We start from the raw sequence: 27446 nt of genomic DNA, 5'->3' as shown, positions 1-27446 counted from the left end.
GGCGGGCGTCAGAGCTCACAAAAGAAATGTGTGTAAACGTGTCTGTCGGAAAGAAAAAATTCCCATAAGAGAGGGGATCTATTCTGAACATGAATTTAAGGAAAAAACTGTCTGAGGACCTGGATGTGTGGATGCATTCATCAGACCGGATTCTGAAATCCGTAACAATATCATCACCAATGCACAGGATGACTCCCATAAAAAACAGCTCCTGTGATTGGGTCAGTGAGTGTACAAGAACCATGATACACCAATGTGACAATGTTAACGACACTGAACATCTTGGTGTGCAATCTGATCAAATCTACCTCTTATTGGTTTACTGATTCTTCCTCTGTAATGGAGCTGTCAGTGTAAAAGACTGTCCATCGTGAGTTTGAATCTTGACTCGGCGATAAACTACCATCCTGGTGTTTCGCAGGCAGGGCGTACGTCGATGTTTGTGCACCAACCCTTGGACGATCTCACAGTGCGTTTCCCAAGGAGGTGAAGAGTTGCCAAGCGATTCGCGATCACCGACCCGTCGTGTCAAACACACACCTACCGTCAGTGCGTGAAATATCAAACATGTCCAAATTGGACAAACGAACACTTTTCTCACAGTCGGAACTGCTGCTCAGTTCAATTCTGGATCTTAGATTTTGTAATTCGGCTTAATTTGAAATTTTCGAGGTAATGACCCGGGCGGAAATTAAATAAAGCCACAAACGCTGGTGTCTCCGGGTGTTTGAAAGCATTGCAATGTACTCAGTGATTCGTAGCGATGATGATCAGGTATTCGATAATATGAGTGAGGAAATTGAAAGAAAATTTTGTGTTTGAGAAATCGTTGTGGCCTGATCAAAGTCAAGGCATGGTTCAGCAGCCAAAAAAATGGTGAATGAAGACCCTGTTTTTTTCAGGATTTTTTCTGGTCTTTTTTTTTCTTCTGGTTCTTTTTTTGTATTTTTCTGGATTTTTAAATGTTTTGTTCTGGTTTCTTACTGGGTTTTTTTCTGTATTTTTTCTGCCTTCTTTTTCTCTGTATTTTTTTCATCTGGTTTTTGGTCAAAGATCAGAAAAGGTCAAGTTTGCATAAAATTGTCAATTTTCATCCAGTGGACCTGAAATCTTGTTCACGGGAACGGAAAGACTTTCTCTCCGAACAGCTTGCCTCCGGGCGGTGTTTGTCTCTGAATGTGTCCAGGTGGTGCTTGTCTCCCGAGGGGAAGGGAAGGAGTTTCTCTCCAAAAGGCTTTCCTCCGGGCGGGGTTTGTCTCCGAATGGGAAGGGAAGGAGTTACTTTCCGAACGGTTTGCCTCCGGGCGGTGTTTGTCTCCGAACGTGTCGGGCAGTGTTTATATCTGGATGGGAGTTTATGTCCAGACGCCTCAGAGCGGTGTTCAACTCAAGACAGCTTGGCTCCAGACGCGTCCAGGTGTGTTTGTGTAGAAACGTGTGTGGCCAGTGTTTGTCTCTGAGCGGGATTTATGGTATGACTGGTAGAAAATGGATTTGAGACATTATTTTGTTTCTATCTTCACTGTTATTCCATGCAGAAGGATTTTGATGAGAGTTGAATCGTAATTAATGCTCCAATGCACGTCTGCCTTCACTTCCTCTCACTTCACACTTCCTTCCTCCCCCCCACCCGCTTCACTTTCTCTCCTCGCCCCCCCTCCCTGCTCTCTTTTTCTCCCCTCCCTGATTTTTATTCCTCTTACTCTCAGAAATCGTCTCGATAAAACTTCTGAGCTTCTTTATCATAGTTTTTATCCCGGTCGGATTCTCACGTCTCTCTTGAGTAAAGTATTCCATCCAGTCAGACACTTGAGTTCTCTCCTTTTACCATCGACATTATGGCATTGTTCCTACACCAACTGATACAAGTTCGATTCCAGAAGTTCATGCTTGGGTTTGAGATTTCCACACTTTGTGAGAGAGCAATGACCTGTGTCGGTTGGTTGCTTGGTCCAGAAATAGAAAGATACCCACCAATGGAACACAGCTTGGTGAAAAAGAACCACTTCAAACTTGGACTACTCGTGCTTCCATGCAAGAATCCTTTATCAATCACAATAATCATCGATGAATTGAAAAAGTTTAATAAACAAAACTAAGATGAATGAAAACAAAATTAACTTGTTTTACATAACAACGTGCATTTGGAACATGTGTCGAGTCCAATTGTTCCATTTCTTTACCTTTGACGTCATGTTTTCACAATTCTGGGTTTTGTGTGCGATTTTGATCATTCAACATCATATCGTCATTATTTAGGCCAAAGTCACTGCTCCTCACAACTCCTTCAGGAATGTTGTCCTTTTCAATTTGTACACGAGTTCAATGTCTGCTTACGGTGCCTCGTTTCACTCAGAACACTTGTACGGTTTAACTCTCATTGGGATTCTTTGATGTTTCCATTAACTTGAGAACTGAGTAAAGGCATTACCGCATATGGAGCACTTTCAGGACTTCACACCTGAATGTATTTTTTGATGTTCATTTAAATGTGATGATTGACAAAAGGCCTTCACACACACAGAACACTTGTGGGACTTCACACCTGAATGTATTTTTTGATGTCGATATAAACTTGATGATTGACTAAAGTTCTTACTGCACGTTGAACACTTGAAGGACCAAGCTGTTAGGGTTAGGCTTAGGTAAAAATGAAGAAGAGTAAAAAATGAAGAAGAGTAAAAAATGAAGAAGAGTAAAAATGAAGAAGAGTAAAAAATGAAGAAGAGTAAAAAATGAAGAAGAGTAAAAATGAAGAGTAAAAATGAAGAAGAAGAGTAAAAATGAAGAAGAAGACTAAAAAATGAAGAAGAAGAGTAAAAATGAAGAAGAGAAAAAAATCAAGAAGTGTAAAAATGAAGAAGAGTAAAAAAACTGAAGAAGAAGAGTAAAAATGAAGAAGACTAATAATGAAGAAGAAGAGTAAAAATGAAGAAGAGTAAAAAATGAAGAAGAGTAAAAATGAAGAAGAGTAAAAAATGAAGAAGAGTAACAATGAAGAAGAAGAGTAAAAAATGAAGACGAGGAAAAATGAAGAAGAAGAGTAAAAAATAAAGAAGAGTAAAAAATGTAGAAGAAGAGTAAAAAATGAAGAAGAGTAAAAATGAGGAAGAAGACTAAAAAATGAAGAAGAGTAAAAATGAGGAAGAAGACTAAAAAATGAAGAAGAAGAGTAAAAATAAAGAAGAAGAGTATAAAATGAAGAAGAAGTAAAAGAATGAAGAAGAGTAAAAATGAAGAAGAGTAAAAATGAAGAAAAGTAAAAAATGAAGAAAAGTAAAAAATGAAGAAGAGTAAAAAATGAAGAAGAGTAAAAATGAAGAAGAAGAGTAAAAAATGAAGAGTAAAAATGAAGAAGAGTAAAAAAGAAGAAGAGTAAAAATGAAGAAGAAGACCACACGAGGTGGAGAGGTTTGAGATTGGCTCTGGGTTTCAGCTCACCTGTCCTCCGAGCTGGAGCCCGTTATTAAAGGCCTCAGCCCCCATTTCTTGGGTGTGTGTGTGTGTGTGTGTGTGTGTGTGTGTGTGTGTGTGTGTGTGTGTGTGTGTGTGTGTATGTGTGTGTGTGTGTGTGTGTGTGTGTGTCCGTGTCTACTAAGTGGAAAAACTGTTAAGTGATTTTGTGGAACAGTTGTCGTTCTCATGTCATACGTGTTTTGCCTTGTTTAATTGCATACGTGCATGCCTGCATACATGCTTTATCTGTCTATAATTCCAGCAATCTCTGTGTCTGTCTGTCTGTGACCACTGTTTCTCGACAACCGCTGGTCCGATCTAATTGAAACTTGCCAGATATATTGCTGGGGACCTGAGGATGTGCCTTTTCAAGGTTTGATATTAATCGGACAAGTGCTTCCCAAGTTATGGCCATTTATTTACCAACCAATGACAGGAACCGTTGGTGCGTCGCCGTGGTCGATGGGGAAGAGAAACTCAGCCACGTTCGCCATTACGGGTTTTTTCTATTCTCTTCTCTTCGTGTTTTTCCTTGCGAAAAGGCAAAATATGTTGGCGCTAATTGAATAATTGGCCATTAAAAGCCTCCGTATTCTTGCCCTGGACGGACGAGGAAACAAAGAAGAAGCGCCTTTCCTCAGCGATGTTGTTTATGAAGAGGTGCTAACGAGATAAAGGTGTGTACAATGTACATGGAGACGATTTTTATTATTATTTATTTATTGAAGAAAAATTGTTCCAAAAATAATTTATCAAAAAAAGTCCACAACTTTTTTTGTTTCCAATTGTCAAAACGCTGTGGCCTTTGTAAGTGTTAAGGAATTCAGCTCCACTCAACATGATTGCCAACGAAATACGTCTCAATTTGGTGGTAAAAACGATTCACAACGACAGGTTTCCTTACTCATTGGTCTGCAGTCTGCATTCAACCCCTTCATTTGTCATCTCATTGACCTCATTTCATCTATCTATAATTCCAGCAATCTCTGTGTGTGTCTGTGTGTGTGTTTGTATGTGTGTGTGTCTGTGTGTGTCTGTGTGTGTGTCTGTGTGTGTGTCTGTGTGTGTGTCTGTGTTTCTGTGACCGCTGTTTCCCGACAAACACTGGTCTGATCTAATTGAAACTTGCCAGATATATTGCTGGGGACCTGAGGATGTGCCTTTTCAAGATTTGATATTAATCGGACAAGTGATTCCCAAGTTATGGCCATTTATTTACCAACCAATGACAGGACACGTGCTGCGTAGGCGTGGCCGATGCGCCATTTTGTTACCAATCACAGGACACGTTGCTGCGTGGGCGTGGCTGCGTCGGCCGGTGCACGGCCGGCCGACAATGACGTCACGTGCCGTGCTGGTTACGATGGGGATCGATCGGTGCCTTAGTTACCGTGGGGTAGGAGTGGCAATGGTAAATGGCAGCGAATGTCATGGCAAGCAAAGACAGGGAGGTAAACTTGATTTTAATTAACTCTGTGTATAAGTATCACAGCAGTTGTTACTTCAATACAAGTGATAATTCGTGGAATGATGTGAACATTCCGTACGGGCACGCACTATTTTTGGATAGTGATGACTTACTGTATTCTAATAATTTCTCGATTTCTTATCCGCATTTATAGATAAACACAATGCCCCAATCCAGTCGTCGTTTATGAGAGCGAAGGAATGGCCTGTGTGGTTGTTTGAAAGTTTTTTGCATGTACGGCCACGCACATATGGGCACGCGAGAGCGAAGGAAGGGCCTGTGTGGTTGTTGTTTCTGGCACGCGGTTTGAAAGTTTTTTTTTTTTGTATGTACGGCCACGCACGTATGGGCACGCACGTACGGCCATGCACGTATGGACACGCACGTACGCCACGCGAGAGCGAAGGAACGGCCTGTGTCGTTGTTTCTGGCAAGCGGTTTTAAAGTATATATATATATTGTTACGGCTGTGGAAATTCGCATTACACCATAAAGGGCCCGGAGGTGAGATATCTTGATAGGTGCATGTGTAGTTCGCCCTAACCCGTTGTCTGGAGGGAATTTATGTGATTCATCCGAGCTGCGACGTTTTGAGTCAGTCGTTTTTCTTTTCCTATCTTTTATTTCAAACGCACAACATTTCAACAACCATGCCATCCCCATCACAGTGCCTCGATGTACCTTTTCAACTCCTCGTCTGCAAGTGCTGTATTCATGGTTTCCTCAGATGGGGTATGTGTGATATCATATAGAACCTTCTTTGATTGTTTTGTTGGAGATGCAAACACATCAGCTTCGTTATGGCTTGCCAGGTATTGTGAAAGAAGAAGTCTCTCTTGATATTCCAGCATGACTTTGTGGCAGTTCATTGCTCTGTCATAGTGCTTCCCTGACAGCACACCCTCGATGGAACCAGATACTATTAAGCCTGCTTCCAACAGTATCAGTATATCAGAGAGCCCTGATCCATTCATCTTCTTTCCAATCATCTTCATGTAGGCACATATCAGGTGGAACGTCCCAATGAGGATGATGTGCTTCTCGTACCTGACCTGGTTGTTCCAAACGAGGGGATAAGCCTTCATACATACCCCCAAGTCAAACGTAGTGATGGTGTACCTGTGCTTGACTTCACTTGTGGCTTCTTCAGCAAAACGTAAACACTCCTGTACTGTTTTATAGTCAGTAATGGGGCGAGCTATGACAGGGTAGTAATCTATGGTGGTGAGTCTCGGGTCTCTGACCAGTCATTGAGATGAATCCTGTCCATCCAGGTACTTGTTGTGACATACAATTTTGTTGTCGTATCATTATCCACAAGAAATGGTGGATTCTGGCTTTGTGTTGGGCATCTTCACCACCGGAGTATGTTCGCTGCTCAATCGTTATCTGAGGACTCCTACGCTGGGTGACATAACAATCTGGAAGACATTCAGATGATTGGATGTTTAGAGAGCGTTGTTTTGTTGTCATATTCCGTGGAATGGATGGTATTTCTACACGGGTACCTCCGTGGTCTTCTGGTCTCCCTTCTATATCCTGCAGCATGATACCATGGGCAGTGTGGATTGATCCCATTCCAGTGAGGTTATTTAGCAGTTGATCAAAGTTGTCAAATTCAGAGTGAAAGACAGAAGGTGCATCTGGAGATCGGATGATTTGAGTTGACAACAAATTTGAAGTTTCATCCACAGCCTGTGCGAGAGCTGTTTCTGGTTCCAATGAAAATGAGTAGTTCTCTGAATGTCCCATTCGATTCAGTAAGGTGATCAGTCGCTCACTCCTAAACAGGTGGCGGAGTGTCATGCTTATCAACATGTGTTTTGGGAGTTTCCACTCACCATTGGTAGCTGCTCGACAAATGTCTTGTCCTATTGAGTATACCAGTCGATGTGACTTAGATGTACGAGTGGTGGTGGCTTTTCCACCTATGACATAGCTGAGAAATTTCTCGAGTTGTGATGGTACAATATCCTTCACATCTCCAAGATCTTGAGCAGTTGGTGGCCATTTTAGTTCATTGGACAAAGCAAAACTGTCAAACATCACCTGACGCAGGTATGTTCCAGCTTCTTGTATCATATCTGTCGAAGCGAGCTCGTCTGCTAATCGGACTGCATTGTTCACATCAATGTCAGAACTATATACTATATCGGACTGCATTTTTGCTGAGGAATACAGTTTGCAGAAGGCCAATCTGTCCTTGTACTCATTGTGTTTCTCAAGTTTGATTTTGAAGTTTTCTCCACGGAAGTTTGGATTTGCGAACTCTCTGAGTTCCAAGCTGGCTATGTATGCCTTGACAAGATCAGTTAGTTTCACCATCTTCTTGTCTCGTAGAACATCAGTGCCGATTTCCCTATACACATCGTGAAATGCATGATTATGAGCCTCCGTCAGTTGAACTTGCTTATCTTTGTTCTGGACATTGGTACTTCTCCACTTATCTGGCTTCTGCAGGTACTTTGTCCTGCACGATTTGTGAAATTTGGCTTCACATGCAAACAGATCCTGGCATCTAATCCGTGTGAGCAGTTTTTCGTCATTTGTCTTCTCGGCTATCTCTAAAATTGTTTGCCAACCATCAGAAATAAAGCCACTCATGACCTCGGTAGTCCACGCCCCCTTGCTTTTAACTTTTTTTCCTTCCTTCTGAATTGCAAAAAATACAGTCTGGTGCAAACAACATATGATCTTCTGAACTGCGTCTGCTTGGTCGGGAACATGATGGTTCTCGTGAATCCGAATGTGTTGCCAAACGATTGATGTTCATGGTGAAACGCTGATAACACACCCTGTGATAACCATGATGGTGCTCTTTTATGACATCAGGATTAAGATTACACGTGTCCTTCATCTGGTGAACAGAACCTGCATGTTGGGCGAGTCTCTTATCACGAATCTCTTTCAATTTATCCAATTTTTGGAAACCATCCTCATTTGCAGAAAATTGAAGCAATGGTCCATATTGTAATCCTGGGACATGCACAATGCACACTAGCGAACTACAATCTTGGCCACCCTTTGATCGCTTTGGGGGAGGCGCATTCTCGTCACCGAGGTCTGATGAATTAGACATCATTCAGGTGCCTCTTCCTGAAGGTGGTTAGGGGTTTCCCTGCCTTCACGCCTCTTCCTGAAGGTGATTAGGGTTTTCCCAAAGATCAGAGTCACAGGGCCAGACTTAATGGCGGAGCTAAGATGTTCAGGGAGCCGAGGCCTAAAACTATATGTGCACTGAGGGCAGACAAGGAGGTCTTTGTGCGAGGGATTTGTGAAGGGGTAGAGCATCATCTGTGGACGAGTGATTAACATCCTGCTTACAGAGGAATTCGTGCATTGCGTTCCTTCAAGCCCATCTATCGGTGTGCTGCTGTTAGAACAGAGGATGGTGGACTCTTGACAGAGGAGTCCGAAGTGAAGGCCTGCTGGGATGGTTACTTTGAGCGGCCATACCAGGCTGACCCACCGGCTGTTGAGTTGGATGTCAGAGGTATAATTCTCCCCATTGTTAACCCTCCAATCAACTGTGAACTGCCTTCGTTTGTGGAAACACAGGCTGTGGTGAACCAGTTGAAAGGGAGTGTAAAGCCTCAGGGATCTGTGCAATCCATGCTGAACTTATCAAGGCTGGTGGAAATGCTGTACTCATGTAGTTGCATGCAGTTCTGTGCTCTGCCTGGAACACAGGCATTATCCCAAATGACTGGGAAGAGGGGCCTTGTTTTTCCTTTCTGGAAAGGGAAGGGTGATCGCCAAGACTGCAACAACTAGCTTAGGGTGACACTGCTCTCAGTGCCAGGCAAGGTCTTTGCAAGGATAAATCTTCACAGGGTTTGCCACCAACTGTTCGAGCACCAGCGCTTGAAGTAGTCAGGCTTTACACTAAAGAAATCAATGGTTGACCGTATCCTTGCTCTCCGGATCCTCACTGAACGCAGACAGGAGTTTCAGCAAGGACTGCTCGCAGTCGATGTTGATCTCTGCAAAGCATTTGATTCAGTGAATCAGGATGCCCTCTGGAGGATTTTCGGTCTTTGCAAGGTGCCACCAAAACTGATCAATCTGATGTCTGAACTCAACTCTGGTACAAAGAGGGCTGTGATGTGTTTTGGTTCTCACCGACTTATTTCCAGTTATTGCTGGATTTTGTAAGAGGTGTGTGATGGCCCCCACACTCTTCAACACTTGCATCGACTGGATTTTGGGGAAGATGTCAGAGAGATCAATCTGCGGTGTATCTCTTGGGAATGTCGAGATCTCTGAACTTGACTTCACTGCTGATGCAGTCATTCTTGTGGAAACACTGGATGTTCTTGTAGGGATGGATGCATGATGCACTAAATGAGGAATTGCAGCTGCTGAGACGACGCGTTTCCTGGGTCAATACAAAGATCCAGGCTTTCATTGACATCTTAGATGCTGCCATCTTGTCTGTACCTGTTTGTGGTGAGGATGTTGAGGTAGTGGAGAGATTCGCTATCCTTGGCACTGATATTCATGTCTCCGCAGATTGTGAGCCGGAGGTCAATAGACATTTGGGTCGGGCCTGGGGAGTCATGGATTCACTGGATCATTGGTTGTGGTGCTGTCGTTACTTATGCAGAACAAAAGTCCGAGTCTTCATGTCCTTGGTTTTTCCAGTCTTGCTCTACGGATGTGAGACTTGGACTCTGACAAAGGATCGTAGATGAAGACTTCACTTCTACAGTACCAGGTCCCTTCCGAGAATCCTTGATGATTGCTGGTCTGACTTTTTGTTCAACGAGTGGTTGCTGAGAGAGACTGAAATGAGATTTGTTGGGCCAGAAAAAGGAGATGGGGATGGGCCAGACATCTGTGGGATGGTCAGACGGAGACACCTGGAGTACTGATGGAAAGTGGATGCAGTGACGCATTGCTCCGCTGCACGATCCCATATCTAACCGAACCCAATTGGTGCCGTTTTCAAGGTGAAACGTGACCATTTGTTTCAGGAGTGGAAGGCACCCATTTAACAGGGAAAAGACATCCTTTTTATGGAAAAAAAGCTCATGTCGTCGTGATAAACAGTTACTTGAACCAGAAATAACCACATCTGATGACACCTTTCCAGACGCCACCAACAACGTCAACCAACTCATTGCGGCCATGCAGGGCCTTAGGGTGACACCAACACATTAGCCTTCATCATGCCCGGTTTTTATTCCACGGAATTTTATACATGCACTCACGTATTCATACGGCGTGACGCTCTCCGGAAACTCTTGCAGCAACCACGTGACGGACCTTACAAAGTTCTACAATGCTTGGAGGAATCATTCATGCTTGATATTAATGGTGGTGGTGAGACGGTTTCCCTACATCGCTTGAAGCCAGCTTTTCTTGACGTAGCAGCTCTTGACGTTTACAGCTCACATTACCCATAATTAATTGTAACCTGAAAAAGAAAATCTTACGTCCGCCATTTTGGTGAGCCGAACATGTCTTCGTAAGTGTCATATTCACAATCACCATGCCCTCCCTACAAGTTTTCTGTTCAGTGTAGAACAACCGAAGTGACTGTTAAAAGGATCATCAAATATCGAAAGGTTGGATTCTGTGGCATGGGCCTTGTGAAGGCGACGGTACGTACAGGCCTCAGGCTTTAGACCTTCGTCTTCATGCCTCTGGTATCATCCTATGGGTCAGTGCAATCTGAATTATCCGAGCTATGCAACCACAATGTATTATATACGCATACAAGCAGTTGGCATCTTTTTGCTTCATGTACGTATTTTTTGGGGAGTGATTGAGGCAGCGGTCTGTTGCCTATACACCGCCCAAATTAAGGTATGTGTCAGAAGAACATATTGAATGCTTGGAACGGAACAAGATCGCCCATAGATGGGGTGGGTACTTGGTAGTAGCAATAATATAGGGACCTTTGTATTCCATATAACCCAGGGGAGACAGAAAGGAAGAATCCTGGAGAGATAGAAATGAAGAACCCTGGAGAGATAGAAAGGAAGAAACCAGGGGAGACAGAAAGGAAGAACCCTGGAGGGATAGAAAGGAAGAAACCAGGGGAGACAGAAAGGAAGAACCCTGCGGAGACAGAAAGGAAGAACCCTGGAGAGACAGAAAGGAAGAAACCAGGGGAGACAGAAAGGAAGAACCCTGGAGAGATAGAAAAGAAGAAACCAGGGGAGACAGAAAGGAAGAACCCTGGAGAGACAGAAAGGAAGAACCCTGGAGAGACGGAAAGGAAGAAACCAGGGGAGATAGAAATGAAGAACCCTGGGGAGACAGAAAGGAAGAACCCTGGAGAGATAGAAAGGATAAAACCAGGGGAGACAGAAAGGAAGAACCCTGGATAGATAGAAAGGAAGAACCCTGGATGGATAGAAAGGAAGAACCCTGGAGAGATAGAAAGGAAGAACCCTGGAGAGATAGAAAGGAAGAACCCTGGAGAGATAGAAAGGAAGAACCCAGGGGAGATAGAAAGGAAGAACCCTGGACAGACAGAAAGGAAGAACCCAGGGGAGATAGAAAGGAAGAACCACGGAGAGAGAAATGAAGAACCCTGGGGAGACAGAAAGGAGGAACCCTGGAGAAATAGAAAGGAAGATCCCTGGAGAGACATGATGGGGGAGAGTCGTGCAGCATTCAGCTGCAGACAAAGGTCCTGTATGCTGAGAGTAGTTCTGATTTTACAAGGAGTCAGTTGTCCTGAAACTTTATTTCCTGTTTACTAAAACTTAGAATACAAATATTTACTACTGTGTCTTCAGCTGGATTTGAACCGACAACCTCTATGATTCCATTCTGTGATTGATGTACATACCAGTACCAATAAGCCACTGCACTCCAAATAGTTGCTCCTGATCTGTTGGACATTGACCAATACGGATCTTCCATCCAAGTACTAACCCTCCTGAGCTGAGATCAGGTGTATATTAGCATCGAGGATGACAATTCCTTCATTGGGATTAACATCAGTTGTCGTGTGTCCCGTCTGCCGGCATGAGTTGATGGGTGTTCAAGATCCCACGTTGTCCTTTACGAAGAGTTGGTGAGTTATCGCCATCACCTTCAACAAATTCCTGCCATAATCTATGGGGGTCGTCAGTGGCACAGCCGCACTCTCATCTGGGGCACAGCTATGCCCTCAGCCAATGATGGTCGTCACAGCCATGTGCTGCACATGGGAGAGGGAGAATAATAATAATAATAATAATAATAATAATATTCTTATTATTATCATTATCAGCTGGTGAGGGAAGTGGTGTTCTTTAGTCGAATCTTTTGGAAATATGCTTGCAAGATAACAATTAAATAAACTAGTACTAGGCGTACTAGTTTATTCAATAAACAAACTAGTAAACAAACATTTCACTATCTCACTGTACAAAGCTGGTGGAGATCGACCCAAAAAGACTCGTAGCAGCCATTGCTGCAAAAGGTTGTTCCACCAAGTACTGACTTCAGGGGATGAATACTTTCACAACAAGTGAATTTTCATTTGTACATGTGTTTTTGCAACTATTCCTGACACGTGATCAAAAGGAAGACCAAATACTGCATTTGAATCATCAGAAGGAACCCGAAGAAGAAAAGAGCAAAGATGGAGTCATCACGACTTCTCACCTTCCTCAAAAAGTTGCTCTTCCATCAGGAGGAACCTGGAACAGATTCAGTTTCAGCCGCTTTTTCTCAACCCTCAAACCCATGCAGGTGCAGCCAAGTGAGCCTTACAGAAAAAAAATTTCTGCAACAATTCACTTCTCCTTGGAGAGATACATAATGAAAGAGAGGAATAGAGAGAGAGAGAAAGAGAGAGAGAGAGAGAGAGAGAGAGAGAGAGAGAGAGAGAGAGAGAGAGAGAGAGAGAGAGAGAGAGAGAGAGGGAGAGAGAGAGAGAGAGAGAGAGAGAGAGAGAGAGAGAGAGAGAGAGAGAGAGAGAGAGAGAGAGAGAGAGAGAGAGAGAGAGAGAGAGAGAGAGAGAGAGAGAGAGAGAGAGAGAGAGAGAGAGAGAGAGAGAGAGAGAGAGAGAGAGAGAGAGAGAGAGAGAGAGAGAGAGAGAGAGAGAGAGAGAGAGAGAGAGAGAGAGACAGAGAGAGAGTAAAATGTACCAAAGAAAAGAAAAAAGCAAGAATTAGAATGAATAAAGAGAATGTGAAAGGAACAACAAAGAAAGATGTCGGGATGAACCCGGACAGATTTCAGCAGTTACGACCCAGGCTCAAACGCAGCAACAGGTACAAGCTCCCAGAGGTCCGTCGTTCAACAACAAGTATATAATTTGATCTCAGTTATTAATCAAAGAGTTAATTTGGAGAAATTGTTTCTCCATTATTTGTAATTTATCTGAATGTGGCATTCTTGGTAGGGGGTGAATACTTTTGCAGGCCACTGAAATTTGAGAAGTGTATGTTTGTTTGACTTCCATACACTCCTGGACCGCTGGATGGAATGACTCAAAAACTGGTGGTTGAATTGGGTGTGTTCCCTGCAAGGTTTTGGGTGGAAGAAAAACCCTATAATCCAAGGAGTTCAGGGTGGGGGTGGGGGGGATCCAAATTATCCTTTTGTTTAACTTCCATACACTCCTGAAGCGCTGGACAGAATGAGTTGAAAACTGATGGTTGTACTCATGGTGTGCACGGGAACGCTTCAGTGGTAAAAACAAATTCATATTCCCAGATCTCAGTTCATTCCATAAAGCTTGGAACAAGTGTGTATCTACCCTCTGGAGAGCCAGAAAACAACATCTTTCTAATCTCAAGTCTGAACTCTCAAACCTCTCTCCCTCCTCCAAATCCTGGTGGCATCTAATCAAATCTGTTTCTAGTGTATGTTCCCCCTCCATCCCCTCCCTTACCTCAAAGGGCCACACTGCTGATACCGCACGTGAAAACGCTGAATGCCTAAACTCGGTGTTCGCACCTAAATCTTGTGTCCGAAACCCATTACTTTCTGTACCCACCTTACCCAGTCACACCCAACTGTCCCTGGACTCTGCGTCCTTTTCTCCTGACAAGGTGGAGAGCTTGCTGTCAAACCTCGACGAAGATTCTGCAACCGGTCCAGAGAGCATCAGCCCACGTGTCCTAAAAACCTGCTCCTCTGCTCTTGCTCACCCTCTCTCTGTTCTATTCACCCTCTCATGTGTTCAAGGTCATCTACTTGGAAATCAGCAAACATTACCACCCTGCATAAAAAGGTGAAAAACAGATCCATGCAACTATAGATCAATCAGCAGGGCGTTCTGGGCCCTGTTCTTTTTCTGGTTTTCATCAATGATCTCTCTGTTTCCCTGGAAAATCCTCTTTATCTCTTTGCTGATGACGCCACCCTCTGCCGTACCATCTGTCATCCGTCACACCGGCAAGCAGCAACTTCTTCTCTCTCTGCAGATCTGCATAAAATCACAACCTGGTCCAACACATGGAACATGCCTTTCAATCCGGACAAATCTCATACTCTCACTATGTCTCTCAGAAAGGACCATTTGGAACCCCCCCCCCCATCTACTTTCTCAACAATCTCCTGGAAGAAATCCTTTCATTCAAGCTTCTGGTTCTCACTATCTGCCTTGATTTTACCTGAGAAAGCCACGAGATCCCAAACAGAGCTTATGCCATTAGGTTGTTACCGGACTCTGCCTCCAAGCTTGGGGAGCTAAAACAAAAAATATTTCAGCATAATTGCATAAAACAAGTAAGAAAAGACATAAAATGTCAGAGCCCCCATTCCTTTAGTAATTTTCCTGTATGGAGTGAAAGGGAAAGCCCATATTTCCACACAACTAAAATGGCTGCCTGTCTACCAGTCAGCCTTCTTTTATCATATCGCAAAATAAAGTTAAGTGGATGTGTATGCCATTGTGTGCTGTGCTGTTGCTAAACTTGAACAAAATCGGACCATGTATGCCGGAGAAATGGTTGGAGGCACATTTAAGCAACAAAATGACCGCCAGTCGGCCATCTTGGATCCGAAGTCGAAAAAAAATGACATGCTTATGTAATCCATCATTAGTTATCTGTGTGCCAAGTTTAAACAACATCGGTAAATGCTTGTCCGAGAAATGGTTGAGGAAGCGTTCAACATCGGGTTTAAAAAAAAAACTAAAATGGCCGCCAGTCGGCCATCTTGGATCTGATTTTTTTTTTATGACAGACATTTGTGCACCATCATGTGTTGTCTTTGTTGCAAAGTATGAATAGAATCGGTCCATACATGTCCGAGACACACCCACACACACAAAAATCGAGACCAAATCCATAAGCCCCCATTTCGGACTGAGTCCAACGGACGCTAATAATATATAAATGATGACGACAACGTTTGTGATGATAATTTCCCCCACTCAGGCCCATATTTACACATGGCATTCACAAAGCTATTGGAATGAGATGCTCACAAATGGCAACGTTTTTACTTTTTAAATGTACAAGGTGTTTCAAAAGTCTGGAATCACAGAAAATGTTTTAAATTTTTTTTTTGAGGTGGATATGACTTTGTGGACCGATAGAATGGCCCCCACATCGTGCAGATTTTGCAACACCTAACTTATTTTTTTCTTTGGTCACACTTGAAATCACAACACAAGGTACTCTTGAAGATCTGAAGAATGAAATCGGAAACTAATGTTCTCAAATCGATTTGTCGATGTTGAGAAATGTTCAAAGAAATCTCCGTATAAGAACTGACATATGTATGGTGCCTGTCGGTGGCTTGCAATTTGAGCGATTATTAAAATACAATTGTAATGATATGTGTATATATATATATATATATATATATATATATATATATATATATATATATATATATATATATATATATATATATATTGTGACGTCCACGGGACTTGAACAGTCCCGCCAACGTAGAATGAGCCGAAACGATGGAGGAGATTTATTTGTATATAACCCAAAGACGGCGGTTCTAATCGCTCTACTGCAAACGGGACGAGGAAGGTGGCACGAGTCACTTTTCACTGAGTTGATGATGTTTATTCTTTTTACTATTGACCAGAAATAACAAGACTCGGCAAGAAGAGGGATCCGGGGCGATTCGACGGGATGGTGTGGGATCGGGCGTGGGGAAAAACACAGACAATTCCAATGAATATACAGTTCTCAATCCCTCAAAGGCGCCAAGCACACACACACACACACACACACACACACACACACACACACACACAAAACGTAGCTATCTCTGGTGGTCAGGCTGGACCGTGGTGTGGACGCAACTGTCCCAAGATCGGCGCCGGACGAGCCGGCCTTGCTCTCGCCAGGGGGGGGGGGGGCAGGAGAAACCGCGGTTCTGTCGACCTCCTGGTCCTGGCCCAAGTTCGCCCACAGCCGCCAGGGAACCAGCTCCCGCGCCAAGCCGCGAGCAGGAGAGGGAGGCAGGTCCACCCGCCGCCCGACCCCGTATTCCGAATCAGCAGAACCCTAGAGCCAACCAAAGCGAGGCACGAGGCTCGGCAAGGCTCCCAGGCACGATCAAGAGCACGATCAACTCACCACAGCAACCAGGACGCTCTCTGCCGCCACAGCTTCCACATCAAAAAAAACACGAGCGTTCTCGTTGTAATCTTCTTCTTCTTCCTTTTCGACTCCGAACAGAACCTTTTTATGCTTCTGCCCTCGTCACCTCCAATCGAGCCGTTTATTGGCCCACTGCCGTCGCCTTCTGCCAATCGTGATCACGGGGTGGAGCCATCCGCTGCACTGTACTGTGACGTCACGGCCAGTCTTCAGAGAATACCAAAAGGGGTTTACGCAGACACACTTACCCTATCCCGTCTCCCTATCTAATTACGTGACATTTATCATTTCATTTCCCCCTTGAAGAAATGAACATTTACTAGACAACTTATCACCACTGAATTACTACTTATTACATCGAGATCCTGGTAAACTCGAACAGCATGGCATACCTAATTAAACATCCTAATTACCCTTTGAATGCATACTCCCCCCCCTCAAACGTAACAATATGTAATTGGGGTGTTATCTTAAAATCAATGTAGGCATTGAGAAGAGGATGATTGATAAAAACCAGCTCTAGAACTAAAAAATGACTGCTGTATTAGATTGATTTGTTCATTTTTGTTCCACTGTTACTGTTAAAGTAGTGGCAGATTTACCTTGTAGATAAGTGGCAGCATTTTATGATTTTGATCCTTGACAAATACGTATGAAAGAAACAGTATAAGTGTATTTTTTTCAGCTTGTTTGATTACTGCCTACACAATGGATGCAGAAAATACAAGTTCAACATTAGGAGTGACAGTGTCAGAGAAGGCACCTCAACTTCAAGAAGCACAATCCCCATCTATGGTTAGTTTTCTACTTTATTTTCTTCATTGAATGGAAGAATACACCATCACCAAGAAACTGAAGTCAGTATTTGGTAGCACAGGCCCAGGAATCTCGTGGCACCAAAAAGGTATTCATTATCCGTCTTCTTAATTTTAGGACAACAGTGTAATGCCACCAAAATGATGTTTATTTTAGCCCTAATAAACTATTTTCACATGGACACTTCGCGAGAAAACTAAACAGGTTTATTTCACTCATTCTGTGTTCCATCACCAGTACTTCCTACAATCAGTACCGTAAAGGTCATAGCATAGCGTTTGAAACCTTTGGAATAGAAAGAGGCAAATGACAAGTCGAGATCAATGAAAGTACCATTCTATCATTTGACTTAGAGCTTGGGGAGTTGACAATGTGTTAGTGCAACACAATTCAGATATCTTCTCCTGCTAATTAAGGTGTCTTTCTCATTTCAGGAAATCGATTGTTCCAGTACCCTGTGTTGCTACATCTGCCAAAAGTCTACGGACGAAGACAGTAGGCTCAAGGCATTCAAGGAACATACATGGAGCACAGTAAGGAATGCTGCTACCTCACGCAAAACTCAGAAATCAGATTAGTACTCCGACATCACTAAAAGGATATCACAAAGCAATCAGGAATCAACTCATCGTTATCACCTTTCTTGTCATAAAAACTACACTGCTGTGAAGCGCCCAAGAAACCCTCAAACATCCGATGATGCACCCCCTGTCAAAAAACCTAAAATTCAAACCAGAACCTGCAGTGTCCTCCCAAAAGACGATGATCTGAAAGAAAAATGCTTATTCTGTGGGATGGGCCGAAAAAAGATAAAGGGCAAAGAAGAGCCAAGGAAATATATTAGAACAATGAGTGGGTGTGAAACAATTCGCAATCGCGTGAAATTCTTCAAAAACGAGCGTCTCAAAGGTCTTGTTCGGACTGGTGTTGATCTGATCGCTGCAGATGCATGGTATCACAGAAATTGGCGCTCAAATTTCCTTTTGGAAACCGACAGCCTTGAAAAAAAGGTTCAAATAGAGTGCTTGGATCCAAAGCCTACACCACAAACTTGCCATAAGAGTGCCTTTGCCTCTTTGTGTGCGTACATTCAGAGTGAGGTATTTGAAAACCAACGGTCAGTGTTGGTCTCTGCCTTACTTGACATCTACAAAGCAGAGTATACAAGCATCGGAGGAGATCAGGAAGAAGTTGAATCCCACTTAGCCCAGAATTTGCAAAGGAAGATCAAAGATTATTCTGGAGATCGCATGAGAGTGAAGCTTGCAGACCAATGGAAAGGTAATTTTGTTTTCAGTTCATTAGTCCAGGAAGATGATGCAATGGCTCGACTCCATAATGAATCAAAAGAACATGAACAGAATGACAAGTTGCGATGGGCAGCTCTGCATCTTCGATCCCAGATCATGACACTTCCAAAAACTAGGACACCAAACCCAGCTACAGTACAGAATCTAAAGGAACATTCCCCAGACATTCCCAAACAGTTAGACCTGTTCTTCAGGAGTCTTCTTGGTAGCCAAACACCAAGCTTCCGTGGAGCGCATATGGATAGCTTTGACCGCAAGGCGACTTCAATAGCATCAGATGCAATTTTCAATGTTACACGCGGGACTGTCAAACAATGGAAGCACACAGCCATGGGCCTTGGTTTTGCTTCACTGACAGGATCCAAGCTGTCATTGCAAATTTTGAACAGGGCTGGGCACAGCATCAGTTACAGTGAAACCAAAGGTTTGGAGACTGAATTTGCATATTCTGTGGAATCAAGTGACCGCAGTGCACCAGATGGCATTCAGTTGGATCCACATCGAGCCACTGCCTCTGTCTGGGATAATAATGATGCCAATGTAGAGACGTTAGATGGCAAAGCAACGCTGCATACAACTGTTGGCCACACCTACCAGAATGTCCTGCCAGATGCAATGGGTCCAAGTGCTAATATGACCGATTTCCGAGAGGGAAGAAACAGACCAAAATTTGTGGGGGCTGAGCGTGAAATCCTGCCATTTAGAAAACCTCTGAAGACAGCCAAATTTGTTTGCGCCACAACATCAACAGCCGAGAATATAAAAATTCAGCTGAAACCCCGAGACCTATGTTGGTTTTGGAGGTGACATAATGGGGACACTCCACTACACTCTGGATTCATCAGTAAATATATGAATGACACATTGCCTCGACAACGCATTTGCTACATGGATCCGATATTGAGATCACCAACAAACAATGATGTTGTGAGGGAGACGATGATCCGTACATTGAGAGTTGCAGAGGAAACAGGGCAGGAGTTTGCCATCGTAACCTATGACCTTGCTGTAGCTTTGAAAGCATATTCTATTCAAGAAATTGAAAGGCCATTGTTTAACAAGTTGTTGATAATGCTTGGCAATTTCCATGTTGAATTGGCTTTCTATGCAGCGGTTGGAAACCTGATAAATGAAAGCAGCATGGAGTATATTCTGACTGAAGCCGAAGTACTTGCTGAAGGGTCGATGGTTGGGTTCATAAAAGTCAAATTTTACAACAGATGTACCCGAATTCATGAACTCTTAGCAAATGTTTTGGAGAAGAAGATGTACGAGTGCTTTGTTCTGGACTTGTCATTAGAGGAACGTGAGGAATTTCATGCAGTGATGAACAGAGTCCCTTCTGATCCAAACTGATGGAAACTGCACACATTGAAGACCCAATCATCTTGCAACATCTTCAGAAGTATGAAGTATTCTTCCACAAGATTCTTGATGGTGACCATGGACCAACAGCACAGTTCTGGGGAATTTACATCTTCCTCATCAACCGTCTACACAGAGAGTTGCAGAGGTGTGTTAAGACTAATGACGTCAGTGGATACATTAATGTCTTTCCATCAGTACTGGATGTTTTCTTTGGTTTACATCGCCCGAACTATGCCAGATGAGGAACACTTTTCCTTCAGAAATTACAAGGTTCTGACCCTAGATTGCTTGCGGTGCTTGAAAACGGTGCATTTTCCATCAGGCGAACCAAAAAGAATTACTGTAGATCTGCTGTTGATCTCTCCCTTGAACAGTCTGTCAATCGTGACTCTGGATCGGGCATGAAAGGTATTGTTACGTCTGAGGGGGGTATGCATTCAAAGGGTAATTAGGATGTTTAATTCGGTATGCCATGCTGTTCGAGTTTACCAGGATCTTGATGTAATAAGTAGCAATTCAGTGGTGATAAGTTGTCGAGTAAATGTCCATTTCTTCAAGGGGAAATGATAATTGTCACGTAATTAGATAGGGAGACGGGATAGGGTAAGTGTGTCTGCGTACACCCTTTTAGTATTCCCTGGAGGCTTGCCGTGACGTCACAGGACAGTGCTGCGGATGGCTCCGCCCCGTGATCACGATTGGCGGAAGGCGACGGCGGAGGGACAATAAAACGGCTCGATTGGAAGTGACGAGGACTCGAGGATAAAAAGGTTCTGTTCGGGGAAAAGGGGTGGAAGAAGATCGAAAAGAAAAAGCGTTTGGTGGAGGCTGTTGGGTCGGAGCGTGCTCGATTGTTGCGCTGGTTCGTTCCTGGATTCATCGTGTCTCGTGGCCTTGCTGTGCCTCGTGCCTCACCTCGGTTGGCTCTGGGGTTCTGCTGGCTGGGAGTACGGGGTCGAACGGCGGGCGGACCTGCCTCCCTCTCCTGCTCGCAACTTGGCGCCAGAACTGGCTCCTTGGCGGTTGTGAGCGGACTTGGGCCGACACCAGGAGGTCGACAGCACCACGGTGTCTCCTGCCCCTGACGAGCGCAACGCCAGCTCGTCCGACACCAATCCAGGGACTGTTGCGTCTACACCACGGGCCACCCTGACCACCAGGACTTGCTACGTTTTGTGTGTGTGTGTGTGTGTGTGTGTGTGTGTGTGTGTGTGTGTGTGTGTGTGTGTGTGTGTGTGTGTGTGTGTGTGTGTGTGTGTGTGTGTGTGTGTGTGTGTGTGTGTGTGTGTGTGTGTGTACCTGGCACCTTAGAGGGTTTGAGATTTGTATATCCATTGGAATTGTTTGTGTTTTCCCCACGCCCGAACCCACACCACCATCCCGTCGAATCGCCCCGGATCCCTCCTCTTGCCGAGTCTTATTATTTCTGGTTAGAGAAATAAACATTATTAACTCAGTGAAAAGCGACTCGTACCACCTTCCTCGTCCCGTTTGCGGTGGAGCGATTAAAACCGCCATCTTTGGGTCATAAAAAAATAAACTGCCTCCATCGTTTCGGCTCATTCTCCGTTGGCGGGACTGTTCAAGTCCGGTGGACGTCACAGTATTGTTGCTTTCCGTAATTCAGAAAGCGCTATGTGGCGTTGGTCACTGACCATGACACAGAGGGCTATGGCTGTCACAGAATTAAGAACATTTGCAGGAATTGAACTTGGGGAACATGCAGCTTCTCAATGCCGACCCTCCAGGATAAAGAAAGACAATGACCATATGGCTTCTCTAAGTGAAAATATCGATGCATCCTGCAATCCTTTCATTGTTGAAGCTCCATCTTCCTTGGTGAATGTCGCAACTGGACATGCAGCATCTGAAGCTACTGAGGAATATCTACTGACAACGCTGAAGCGAGGCCAGGAGGCCAGGGAAAAGTTCCGAGAAGAATGGGAGGGTAATAGCGACCGGTTTCTCCAGCCAGTGTAGCGCACAAAGGTGCAGAACTTTGCAGCTGAAAATGTGAAGAAGAAAACCAAACTACCGGCCATGCAGAAAGCCATTACGAATTCAGAAAGTCTGCGGGATATGTTTGTACGCATGATAGTGATTATTGCAGAAAAGACGGGTTTTGACTTTCATAATGTCCTCACCTTCCCAATCATCACATATCCCCTGTCACTAACACACTGCGATGGATCACATGTGAAAACGGAGAAAGTGGCCTTGTTGAGGAAGCTTGAGGCGATGCAGACAGAGCCAATCATTGAATCAGCCCGACCACATGATGACCATGCCCAGGTCTATGATGGTGGATTACTTCTGCATTCAGTTGTCTCCCAAAACAACATGGGCGCGTCTTATGCATCGATTGCCCGTACAATTCTATCTGTCGTTTGCAAAGGGAGGGCAACCGAAGTCCATGTCTGCCTCGACAAGTATATTGAAAACTCCATCAAGGACAGCGAGACAAAACTGAGAGGAGCTGTCGACCTGCAGTATACCATCACAGGACCTGACCAGAAAATCCGTCAGAGTGGGCAAAAGCTGCTTGACAATGGAGTGTTCAAAAATGAACTTGGGAAATTTCTCCTCCAAGATTGGAAGAAAGACCATTACTGGAGTATCTACAAGGGGAAAACAGTAGTTGTTTCCTATGGTGGCGAGTGTTTCCAGTATATTCCTGATGAACGACAACCAACGATATCTGTCTCAAATCCAGCACATCTCCAAGGTGACCATGAAGAGGCAAATACCCTCATCACCTTCCATGTTGCTAACATCACGGCCAACCACGTCATCGTGAGGGCATCGGACACATATGTATTGGTGATCCTGCTAGGTGTGATTGGATGGCAGCGACCAGAGGTTAGGGCCATGGTTACGATCATCATGGATTGCGGTATGGGAAACCACCAGCGATACATCAATATATCTAATATCGCAGCCATCCTTGAAGCAACCAAGCCAGGACTCCCAAGGGCTCTCCCTGGATACCATGCCTTTACGGGATGTGACTTCACGTCAGCCTTCTACAGGTAAGCAAAAAAATGGGCCTTCAGCAAAGATTCAAATGAAGTCTGCTGTATGAGAGGGAAAACTGGATTTGTTGAAAGATTTCAGATTTTAAATAAGAAATCCTGTCAGCATTGGTTTAGGGCATGGTATCTGCTGGCATAATCCATAGGAATTGGAAATCATTCAACGCTTGTGCTCCTGTTGAATTAAGATGTTCCTCGATTCCTCTTTGTGGTAATGATTTTCTCATGCAATTAATTGTTTTTTCAGGAAAGGCAAAGTGAAACCCTTCGAAATCATGAAGAAAGAAGAGACTGGCCAATTTGTTGATCTGTTCATCGGCATGGGAAACATAGGTGAAGGTGTTGATGTTGATGTTGCTTCGGAGTTCGTCTGCCAGATGTACGCACAAAGCAAAACCAAAGATGTTGATGAAGCACGATACAAAAACTGTTGGATATGACTGGCAAACTTGATCAGGTAAATTAGAGTGGATAGAAAATTCATTCCTGTAGTATTTGAATAAAATTTCATTAATTTTCATGGCACTAACCATACCCTTTATTGCATTTCAGGAGAATCCACTCGCAAACATCAAACGGGTTGACTGCGCACTGTTGCCGCCTACTCGCCGATCCCTGGAAATGAAGATTCGCCGAGCTCAGTATGTCACGACGCTGTGGACCCATGCCACTGCAGCATCTCCTGGTGATGGTTTGTCCCCCACAAATTATGGATGGTTCACAAACAAGGACGGCAGACTGCAACCTATTTGGTTTGAGGGCCCTGCAGCTCCATCTAGTCTCTTTGGCACTACGGACAACACAGATGCAGGAACAGAGATCGACAATGACAGTGATGAAACGATTATAACTGGAATTGATGAAGATCTTCATGAACTAAGTGATTCAGATGATGAACCATGGAGTGAGGACTCTGATTCAGATCAAGATGATGAAAACTTGATTGACACTGAATAATTGCTATGACTGATAGAAATGTTCATCTTTTCTTTTATCTTCTCATGAATTGTTTCATTTATCTCACTTAAAACCACATACTCAAATATCATAAGGTTTCAGAAAGCTCTTATCCATATGGATGGACCTCCATGTATTCACATGCTGTGTGCTCTCGTATTCCTAAGATTGACTGTTAAGCACAACTTATTTGTCATAGAAATTAAGCAATATTTAATACGCTTAATTTCTTTTTCTACTTGATATTTTCTTTTTCTACCTGATTTTTAAGTTAGCTCATGAGCTGATCCAGGTCAGCTTACAGGGTGGCGCATTTTTGGGGCTTCTGGCGCACGTGCCCAACCACTGAAAATGTCTGGCAGTGGTGATTTCTGATGCAGTGGGCTGTGCTGAACAATTTGAGACTGGTTTCAAGTTGTTAGCTCATGAGCTGATCTAGGTCAGCTTACAGGGTGGCGCCATTTTGGGGCGTCTGTCGCACGTGCCCCACCACTGAAAATGTTTGGCAGTGGTGATTTCTGATGCAGTGGGCTGTGCTGAACAATTTGAGACTGGTTTCAAGTTGTTAGCTCACATGCTGATCTTGCGTAATTTTGGGGTACCAGTTTTTGGCGTCTGGCGGGGTACCCCACCACTAAAAATGTCTGTCGTTGATCATTAATAATATATGAGAACATGCAACTTATATTTTGATGGGTTTTAGTTTGTTAGGTAATGGAGCTGATCTAGCTCAATTTTTGAGTACATTGTGATGGCCCCCTAGACCACACCCACCAGTGGCGCAACGGCAGATGTCCATTTCTGTGAGTAGGGATGAATATAGAGTATTACTATACATGAGAAAATCTGTTTGCTTTCCAGCTACCCTGACCCCTGCGGGCTCCCGGTCTATATGCCATTTACAGTGAATCAGAAGACAAAAGTGTTGGCTCTGTGATATGAAACAAAATCATATGTAGACACCCGCCGGATGTTCTGCTGTGAATACGACCTCAGAACACGTGATGAACCCACAATTCGTGCCATTCAACATATAGTGAAACATTTTGAGCACAAGAGTACAGTGCACAACCAGGGCAAGGGCAACAGTGGTGGACCAGTATCAGGAACCAAGAGCCAAGCCAACATTGACGCCATGCAGGATTATCCAGCAGACAGTCCCAAGAAGTCCCACGGCCGGCGCTCTCGGGAGCTCGGCATCAAACCAACATCAGTCTGGCGTATCCTCACCAAGGAACTGAAGCTTTTCCCAAACATCATCTTTATTCAGCATAAACTGAGTCAAGATGACATGAGAAGGAGACTTGATATCTGCAATTGGCTCAGTGACAGGATGGAGCGGTCAATCCCCAAGCTGGATCAACCTGTTATGGTTCAGTGATGAAGCCCACTTCCAGTGCCACATGAGGCAGAACTTTGAACAAACATCATCTCCAGGCATTGCCACATGAGACATGCAGGAAAGTCGGACAGAACTTTGGAGTTAGAATCAATGCCTGTCTGAACCACGGAGGGATACGCATCGAGAACATCAATTACAAGGATTTTGCATAATTGCCAATTTCAGACCTTGGGCTCTCACAAACTCCAGCAGTGATTTACTGCAACAGCAATCAGTGATAGAAAATACCACGTCATTAGCTTTCAAGAAATGTATGGTTGACGTTCCTGAGGTTTCTGTTTCCTTGTAAATAAACATTTATATTTACATCACTCTTTCTGAAACACCCTGCATATATACATACATACATACATACATATATATTTTTTTATATATATATATATATATATATATATATATATATATATATATATATATATATATATATATATATATATATAGTATTAAATAATGGAGGTATTTTAATTTAAAAAATACAACGAATAAATATTATTTATAAACCACATTATAAATACGCATTAAAATCATTTATTGATGGTTGCTCAGATATGCAACATTGATGATTTCAGCATGTTAAAAGTGCTTATTCATGATAGTTTGAATACTTGGTTGAGAGTGTGTATCTATGGTTTGATGGAGGTGCTGTGTTATGGATATGTCCACAAGGTAAAGTGTTTATCGCTTAATATTATCATATAAAGTGATGTGTGATTGAAATTATTCATTCGTAGTAATACTTTAAATAAAACTAACGAAACAAGAAGAGGACGTTGTGCAGAGCACGATACTTGCAAAATCCATAAAACAAGTTTGACCTAAAAACAAAGTAATTGATGGTTGGATTCAATGACCAAATATGGAACTCCTCTTCAAATTTCAAGTCAATCGGAAGAAAATTGACAATTTCAAAAATCCGGCCTATGTTGTCCTTTTGTCTGATATTGACCTCAAAAATAATTGGCTCGTTGAATTCCGTGACCGGAAATATAAATCATCTTCAAATTTCAAGTCAATCGGATAAAAATTGAGGATTTTAGAAATCTCACCGAAGTTGTTGACCTTTGGCCTATGTTCACCTTTTGACCTCAAAACAAACGGGTTCTTGTTTATGACAAACTCTACCATGTGGTGAAGTTTTGTTAAGATCGGTTTAAAATTGTGACCTGTGGGCAATAAACAGACAAACAAACAAAAAACGGACAGAATAACAAAATTGACTGACCAACATACATGAAAAATCTTCGATTTTGCAAGTAATAAGTTTGAATAAGGATATTGCCTTGCTGTGTTTACTTACTGTCTGGACACAACTTTGAGGTTGTGGCTCCATTGATGTGGAGTCATCGACTGATGTGGACCTGCGACCGGGGTTGTGGACCCGCCGATCGGAAAGGTTCTGGGCTGAAAGGATCGAAACCTCGATGATAAACGGTGCCCAGGTGATGATTCGGGCAGTTGGGAAATCAGTCAATTGGATAAGTTAAGGTTATATCTTCCAATAAAATAGCTTTTGTAAGTAGACAGAGATGCCAACTTTTGGAAATCAGAATTAGGGAGGATTTGCAACCGACACCAAATAATGTGCGCGAAGCGCACATCTCGAGTGCGGAGCGCTCGACCCTTGCGGCGGGGTCCAGGGCCCGCCTTAGGGCCCTGGAAGCTCTGGGGTTCTAGACGCTCTCTAGTGCCCTCTGAGCCCTATTTTGGAGCATTTAACATGTTAAGAATTCCCACTTTTTGAACAAAAAAAGGGGAAAATTGTGCACTTTTTAATGTTACATGTATGTTAATATTAGTAAGTTAGGGGACAATCAAAGATTAACAAAAAGCACAAAAGAAGCAATATTTTTCTTACCTTACTGGCTGGTACTACTGCTGCTTGCTTTTTCCATGGCAGCTTTGCTGAGTGACAGCTGTGTGGCTCTTTTAGCCCTTCTGATTATATCTTTGCTGTATTCTCTCTGGTAGCAAGGGGTGCTATGAGCTAGTTTTTCAATTAAGAGAGCTTCCAGGGTTTTGACACTCAAATTGGGACGAAATTCAGTATGATTCTTCCGTACAAGACTGAGTGCCCGCTCACATGATGCGTTCGAATGAGGAATGACCAAGATTCCC

At 43.5% G+C, this 27446-nt stretch overlaps 1 protein-coding gene, 1 long non-coding RNA gene and 1 pseudogene across 3 annotated transcripts in view; 1 reads left to right on the top strand and 2 right to left on the bottom strand.

Moving 5' to 3' along the window:
* LOC147006311 (uncharacterized) overlaps window positions 1-12803 on the bottom strand; it is a 58384-nt gene extending 45581 nt beyond the window's left edge. Inside the window, exon 1 of the long non-coding RNA XR_015054932.1 lies at window positions 12533-12803. This is a non-coding gene — a long non-coding RNA (uncharacterized LOC147006311). The remainder of the gene's footprint in view (window positions 1-12532) is intronic.
* The window catches only part of LOC147006309 (uncharacterized), an 85261-nt gene continuing 63022 nt past the window's right edge, over window positions 5208-27446 (bottom strand). The window contains 3 exon segments of the mRNA XM_085869104.1: window positions 5208-6154; window positions 6156-7567; window positions 7569-10343. Of these exon segments, the coding sequence (XP_085725230.1) occupies window positions 5587-6154; window positions 6156-7567; window positions 7569-8006 (2418 nt within the window). The 5' untranslated portion in view covers window positions 8007-10343 and the 3' untranslated portion in view covers window positions 5208-5586.
* LOC147006310 (uncharacterized) lies at window positions 21490-23668 on the top strand (annotated as a pseudogene). Its single transcript, XR_015054928.1, has 2 exons — window positions 21490-22969; window positions 23220-23668. The product of XR_015054928.1 is annotated as an uncharacterized LOC147006310 (transcript).

The sequence above is a fragment of the Eptatretus burgeri genome, unplaced genomic scaffold (genome assembly GCF_056783735.1).
Source record: "Eptatretus burgeri isolate ZD-2024b unplaced genomic scaffold, Ebu_testis_v1 Ebu_testis_scaffold_3192, whole genome shotgun sequence".
Classification (NCBI taxonomy): domain Eukaryota; kingdom Metazoa; phylum Chordata; class Myxini; order Myxiniformes; family Myxinidae; genus Eptatretus; species Eptatretus burgeri.
The sequence above is the reverse complement of the archived record's forward strand: the minus strand, read 5'-3'. Positions and strand labels throughout refer to the sequence as shown.